The sequence below is a fragment of the Camponotus vicinus genome, unplaced genomic scaffold (genome assembly GCF_025532165.1).
Source record: "Camponotus vicinus isolate PSW18456_S1 unplaced genomic scaffold, iyCamVici1.0 SCAF_2, whole genome shotgun sequence".
Classification (NCBI taxonomy): Eukaryota; Metazoa; Arthropoda; class Insecta; order Hymenoptera; family Formicidae; genus Camponotus; species Camponotus vicinus.
Window position 1 is genome coordinate 17558529 of NW_028141956.1, and position 8182 is coordinate 17566710.

General features: G+C 32.9%; 1 protein-coding gene across 1 annotated transcript; it reads right to left on the reverse strand.

Annotated features, from left to right (window-relative positions):
- Positions 1-3030: 3030 nt before the first annotated feature.
- LOC145966898 (uncharacterized) lies at positions 3031-4519 on the reverse strand. The gene is made up of 4 exons (XM_083091330.1): positions 4317-4519; positions 3987-4203; positions 3636-3850; positions 3031-3550 (listed from the first exon to the last, which is right to left on the reverse strand). Exons 1-4 carry the CDS (start codon positions 4379-4381, stop codon positions 3268-3270), a joined length of 780 nt encoding a protein of 259 aa, XP_082947456.1. The 5' UTR covers positions 4382-4519; the 3' UTR covers positions 3031-3267.
- Positions 4520-8182: the final 3663 nt, after the last annotated feature.

The window sequence follows — 8182 nt, forward strand, 5'->3', positions numbered from 1 at the left end:
AATGAGATTCTTCTTACTGCTGATAAATAGCAGTGCCCAGTGTGTTGCACGATAATAATCATCGTCCACGAGACGTCGTTTCTTCAACACGCAGTCTGACACATCGTCAAATAAGCGAAGTTTTTTCTTTCATCACTTTCGACACTTACAAATTTATTCGCGCACTTAATCACCCACGATTGATAAAAGGAAAAATTTACCAACGGTTACGGTACGAATTTAATAAACGGTTAACGCATTTAATTATTAATTACACACTCGATTAAAGAAACGCGTTAACAGAACGCGATACTCGATGCAAAGCGCGCGACGCGACGACCGACGACAAGCAGGTCAGATTAGTACTAGCGCCTCTAGCGCTGCCAAACATAAACGTGTAGCATTACGCGCTAGTACTAACCTGACCTGCTTGTCGTCGGTCGTCGCGTCGCGCGCTTTGCATCGAGTATCGCGTTCTGTTAACGTGTTTCTTTAATCGAGTGTGTAATTAATAATTAAATGCGTTAACCGTTTATTAAATTCGTACCGTAACCGTTGGTAAATTCCTCCTTTTATCAATCGTGAGTGATTAAGTGCGCGAGTAAATTTGTAAGTGTCGAAAGTGATGAAAGAAAAAACTTCGCTTATTTGACGATGTGTCAGACTGCGTGCTGAAGAAACGACGTCTCGTCGACGACGATTATTATCGTGCAACACACTGGGCACTGCTATTTATCAGCAGTATGAAGAATCTCATTATTAAGGTAAGAATAAGTGAGTGAGTGAGTGAGTGAGAGAGAAAGAGGGAGAGAGAGAGAGAGAAAGAGAGAGAGTACGGTGCATGTGTGGATACGCGTGCATAAATACACCACACACACACACACACACACTGATTGTTATACTCATCGTGTGCAGCAATCAGCTGATCGCGTCGAACGCCCCACATGATCGCCTGTATCGGACGGTGAGTTGCGCCGTCCCTGTCTACCTCTTGTACTCGTTCCGTAATTCGCAAACTATTTTATTTAATAATTTAAAAATTAAGCCTCGTAGACAATTTTGGTAAAGGGAAAATCGTCTTAGAATAGACTCGACAATTTATTTTTTTAAAGACAAACGTTTGTTCTGGATCACCCTATATATAGTACTCCTATATTGCTAACTCAGTAGGAGGAGTGAGCGAAAACATAACGGTGCAGATGATACCTTCTCTCTCGCACATTTAGTCTGTTTTAGCACTTTTGCGCATGCGTCAAATATATATATGGCAGTGCATGCCCATATATATATTTGACGCATGCGCAAAAGTGCTAAAGCAGACTAACTGTGCGAGAGAGAAGGTATCGTCTGCACCGTTATGTTTTCGCTCACTCCTACTGAGTTAGCAATATAGGAGTACTATATATACGGTTATTTTAGCTTTAAGCGAGACTTAAATATATGTCTATCTTTATCTTTCTTTCTAAATAAATAAAGACAGACATATATTTAAGTTTCGCTTAAAGCTAAAATAATGTTGGTGCAATCGGGCCTAAGTCTCCTTAAAATCCCATTGTAGACGCCGCTTTAAGCGCTTAAAGCAGCGTCTACAATGGGATTTTAAGGCGTAGACTTAAAATCTTATTGTAGAAGACGCTTTATGCGGCGTCTACAATGAGATTTTAAGGAGACTTAAGACGTAAAACTTAAGAAATTGACCAATCACAGTCAAGTATTAAGAGAATACTCGACTGTGATTGGTCAATTTCTTAAGGGCCGCTTCGACCAAACTCCGATTAACTCAATCGTTGATTAAAGGGTTGCCAACATGACAAAATAATTCAGTATGACCAATTGTATTTCTGACGATATACTGTATTTCTACAATTATATTGGCTTCTCTCTGTATATTGTTAGAAATACAATTGGTCACACTGAATTATTTTGTCATGTTGGCAACCCTTTAATCAACGATTGAGTTAATCGGAGTTTGGTCGAAGCGGCCCTAATGCGTCGTCTACAATGAGATTTTAAGGAGACTTAAGGCGTAAGATTTAAGAAATTGACCAATCACAGTCGAGTATTCTCTTAATACTTGACTGTGATTGGTCAATTTCTTAAGTCTTACGCCTAAAGTCTCCTTAAAATCTCATTGTAGACGACGCTTAAGGCCCAGTTCTACAACTTATTCTAACCGAAGTTTAGCTCGTTAAAGGAGGATTTACGTCCCAAACCCATTGGTCCATATTCTGAATCCTCTTTTATCGATAAAAGTGCCTCTAAAAGTGGCTTACAGCCAATCAGAAGGCTTATAAGCCACTTTTAAAGGCACTTTTATCAATAAAAGAGGATTCAGAATATGGACCATTGTATCCAATCAGACGTCATACATCGGACATTGAACGTAATGTAAATCCTTCTTTAACGAGTTAAACTTCCGGTAAAGTAAATTGTGGAACTGGGCCTAAGGCCTAGTTCCCAACGACATATATACATAGACCAAGGCCCATATTCTGAATCCTCTTTTATCGATAAAAATGCCTCTAAAAGTGGCATATAAGCCTTCTGATTGGCTACAGGCCGCTTTTAGGAGCACTTTTATCGATAAAAGAGGATTCAGAATATGGGCCCAAGCATTCTCTCTAAAAAGTGAAGCCAGAAGTTGGCAGTTTGCGACTGAGAGAGATAGTTGTTTTGCGTCTACTACTTTCTCACTCTAGCTTAGAATGCTGTCAATAGTCGCCATATTTGTATTGTTAAGGTTATTATAGGTTAAGTATATAGAATTGATATAGAAGAGTAAATATGTGAAAATGTGAAAAAGAAATTATAAATAAATTATAGACTATGTAAAAAAATGTAAAATATACGAAAGAAATATAAAAAATGCTTAAAATAAATATAAAAATAAAGTTCTATTATATGTATTTTGGAAAAGGTATAAAAGAAAAATGTAAAAACAGTTAGAATAAATTAAGGAATGAGTTTTATAAAGACATTATTAATTAATAAAAATTTTATATAATACATAATTTTATATAATTATATAATTTTATGTAACTTTATATAAATTATATTTATAGGAGATGGATTTTACAAATAACAAGAAAAATTGTAAATTCTTTATTTATATATATATATATATATATATATATATATATATATATATATATACACGCACGCGCACGCACACACACACACACACACACACACACACATATATACACATTTCACTTGTAGTAACATGATTACGTACTTTTTTTGTAAATAGCATATGTGCTTTCTTTTGAAATTGCAATTGATTCTGAGTCATACAAATGCAACTGCTTTTAATGTTTCTTGCTCATATCGTATATATTGAGAATTTGTGCTGTTAATCAGTACTTGTAATAATTCAGCAGCGTCTACAGATAATAATTTTTTATCTTTTAAATGCTTTACAAGAGAAGTCAATGATAATACTTTTGTATTCAATCTTCTGCACTTCTGTTGATACGTTTTTAGTTTATTTTTTAACATTTTTATTTCTTCCTCTTGTTTTTCCAACTTATATGAAGGCTCTTCATATATATTAGACATATTTAAATTTGTGCTATGTAACAAATATATGGATATATATTATTTTTAAATTAACAATAAATAAATCATTAAAAACTAATTTTTTTTCGTTACTGTACCTGTTAGTGAAACCAAACTTCGTTGTTCGTTGTACTTTAGAATAGATACATGTGTTTCTCCTGTTATCTGTTTCTCCCATTATCTGTTTTACCAATGATTTCTCTGTACTTGCACCTGTATCGCATATGTCTGGTTGCATCTGTTGATTTTTTGCAATATTATATTCCTCTGTAGTCCTTGTATCACATGTATATGGCTGCTGTATCTGCTGATCCTTTGTAATGTAAGAATTTATTTTATTCACAAATTTATTTTATAAATATACATTTCCTTATAACTGTGTGTTTGAGTGTATATATGTCACGTGATCATTACAACAAAATTAAAATTAAATGTTAACTTTTACATACCACTTTAGTGCTATTATATACATTTCTTAATGGCATATCAAATATAGTTGGTATTGTATCTGTTTTTAAATAAATTTTTCCACAACCTGTTATGGTAAAGCAATCTTTTGTAAAATGTTGGCTACATATAACAGAGTTTTCAGTATATGAAACATTTTTTATTTTCTTTTGTATTGCTGCAAGCCATTGTTTCTTTCTTATTATGTTCTTTGGCAATCTGAAAATATATGCAGTTTTGTTGTAAATATATTAAAATTCCAATTCAATTCTATTTTTATATATTAACATTTTACAAATTATACTATATTATTATAATATATATTTCTATACCTGTGAAACCGAATTCCATCTGATTTGTGTCTTAAGTGCACACCACAAATGCAGCAAAAAACCATATTTTAATAAATAAGAAAATATTTTCTTTGTCTTAATATTTCTTTTTTATTAATAGTTATTGAATCGCTTCGGATTACAAAAGTTAAGCGCTTTATTCAGCAAAAAAAAGGTTAGGTGCAGATGGCGTATAGTAGCTCTTGCTGTCATACATGCCAAGAGTGAGAAAGCAGTAGACGCAAATCAACTATCTCTCTCAGGTCCGAATTCATAGTCGTTTCTCAAATCTTAAGACTAGAGAATTTCTTAAATCTATCCTAATACGACCATTTCATTGGTTGAGCTATCTTATTCAACCAATGAAATGGTCGCATTAGGATAGATTTAAGAAATTCTCTAGTCTTAAGATTTGAGAAACGACTATGAATTCGGACCTCAGTCTCAAACTGCCAACATCTGGCGTCACTCGCTGCTATAATAAAAACAGGGGAATGCTTGGTCTATGTATATATGTCGTTGAGTTAAACTTCGGTTAAAGTGAGTTGTGGAATTGGGCCTAAGGGTGATTCGTATTAAGTTAGCCGGAAATTTTTCAGCCAACCAAAAATCTCCTTATGGAATCGTTTGTATTTCGTATGAAGATGTTTGAAGTGTGATTAAAAACGTTTGTGAGTAATTAGAATAATTATAAAAAATTAACCATTTTTACAGTATGTAGTTAGCCAACATAACTAAATATTAAAAATTCTCCTTATGAATCGTTTGTATTTCGTATGAAGAGTTTTGAAGTATAATTAAAAAGGTTTGTGAGTCATTCGTTTAATTTTAATTAAATTTTTTTATATTGTGAAGTTAGCCGGAAGCTATATAAAATGGACGCCGTCCTGTGATTGGTCGATTTGCTTATGGTAAATACTAAAATTTTCTCATGTGTACTGACTTTAAGTGTAAACAAAACGAGCAAATTTATCTCTTTTATAACTTTTAATCCTTGACTAATTTATTATTAATTCCGCATAATCGCATAATATATCATGGATCGTGGATAAGCGTAGATAATTGAAATATGTTTTTCTACCAATAAATAAGTAAATCTTTTATAATTGTTTTATAATGTAGTCATCATTCAGAAAATGATCACAATTTGTGATTATGTATTTAATTGTTATTTTATATTCGCTTTCAAATAATAAAATTTATATAAAAAGATGGTAATATATGTAATCCAATTAATTATAATTGACAAAATAATTTCTTGTGAAAAAATAAAAGTAAAAAATATAGAAGAATTTTTTTTATAGCTTGTATAAAAAATCAGTTTTATGCTAAGTATATTATAATTTTCTGGACTGTAGTAATATTTAATATATAATTTTTGCTATATAAATATATATTTCTGATATAAAATCTATTTCTACAGATAGTAAGATCGGCTGAGTTATGTCACAGAATATCGGAAGGCTTACATCAAAATGCGAGAGAGAGGAGATGGCATATATCAATATGAATCCATTCCCTGGCGAAAATAAGAAACTTTATAAAGCGTTAACAACCGTTGAATGAGAGTTTTCTGAGAGTTTATATGCTTTTCAAACTTTGTAAGAGCACTTACATAACGCTGTTGGGTTTTGAATGCTTATCAAACGCTGCAGTGTTGCAATTTTTGTTCTACAAACACTTTATATAATGTTACATGAAAGTTTTGCAATGCTGAGGTAACATTTTTCAGAGTACGTTCAGTAAACGTTGATACATCTTCGTGTACAGAGTTTACTCAGACTTTTCAAACGTTTACGATTACGCTATAACGTACAAACGTCTTTTAAACGCTGCAGTGTTGAAATTTTTGTTCTACAAACTCTTTACTAATCGTTTTTAAACTCTCGACGAACTTCCACAAACGTTCATGTAAACGCCAAACAAACGTCTCATTTTTGCCAGGGTTGCTGATGTTGTAAGAGCAAAAATAGATATCTCTGTAGATTTTATTATTTTTGCATCCGAAAACTTGAAAGTTGCCCATGCCTTATCGGAAGTAAGTCTTCTTTTGTATTTTCAAATATATATAAGCGCACATTTTTAGCATATTCTTTTATGTTATCATTTTTTTTGTTAATTATTATTGATTATTATTGATTACTTTGTTAATTATTGTCAATTAAGAAGAAATATATATTTATATAGCAAAAATTATATATTAAATATTACTACAGTCCAGAAAATTATAATATACTTAGCATAAAACTGATTTTTTATACAAGCTATAAAAAAAATTCTTCTATATTTTTTACTTTTATTTTTTTACAAGAAATTATTTTGTCAATTATAATTAATTGGATTACATATATTACCATCTTTTTATATAAATTTTATTATTATATAGTTTATTATTTGAAAGCGAATATAAAATAACAATTAAATACATAATCACAAATTGTGATCATTTTCTGAATGATGACTACATTATAAAACAATTATAAAAGATTTACTTATTTATTGGTAGAAAAACATATTTCAATTATCTACGCTTATCCACGATCCATGATATATTATGCGATTATGCGGAATTAATAATAAATTAGTCATGGATTAAAAGTTATAAAAGAGATAAATTTGCTCGTTTTGTTTACACTTAAAGTCAGTACACATGAGAAAATTTTAGTATTTACCATAAGCAAATCGACCAATCACAGGACGGCGTCCATTTTATATAGCTTCCGGCTAACTTCACAATATAAAAAAATTTAATTAAAATTAAACGAATGACTCACAAACCTTTTTAATTATACTTCAAAACTCTTCATACGAAATACAAACGATTCATAAGGAGAATTTTTAATATTTAGTTATGTTGGCTAACTACATACTGTAAAAATGATTAATTTTTTATAATTATTCTAATTACTCACAAACGTTTTTAATCACACTTCAAACATCTTCATACGAAATACAAACGATTCCATAAGGAGATTTTTGGTTGGCTGAAAAATTTCCGGCTAACTTAATACGAATCTAAGGGTGACGTCCCATGGCGCGTATTGCGATACGCGCGTATCGGGCGTATCGAGCTTCGACCAATGACAGACGATCCGCCGTTTTTGATACGCTGATGATTCGCTCAATTCATTATTCGAGCGGATCGCTGTGCGATCCGCTCATACGTATGTATGGTATATATTGTTCCAGCTTTTTTACATATGTACATGTATAAAATATACATATGTAAAGTATACAGAGTAAAAATGACATGTGGAATTGTTTTGCTTGTAATTATTTCACTTTTTAGATGCATGCATGCTTGTATGTTCAGTACGTCGGAGTTTGGTTTCTATTGTCCCATGAAACGGATTACGCGGAAGCGGAATCAGCGGATCACCAATTATGAGACTGTTTCGACGTAATCTTTATCAGAATAATCCCGTGGATTGGCGATCCGCTGAATCCGCTACCGCGTAATCCGCTCCATGGGACAATAGAAAAAACTCCCGCATATCAAAAACGGCGGATCGTCTGTCATTGGTCGGAGCTCGATACGCCGGATAGGCGTGTATCAGGGTGACGTCCCATGGCGCGTATGGCGATACGCGCGTATCAGGCGTATCGAACTCCGCGATCAATCAGAGATGTTCCGCCGTTTTCAATACGCCGGAGTTCAGTTCCTATTGTCCCATGAAGCGGATTACGTGAAAGCGGAATTAACGGATCGCCAATCACGGGATTATTCTGATAGAGCCCCTTTAAAGATTCTGTTGAAACTGCCCTGTGATTGGCGATCTGCTGGTTACGCTTCCGCGTAATCCGCTTCATGGGACAATAGGAACTGAACTCTTGCGTATTGAACACACGCACACAAGCACGCGTGC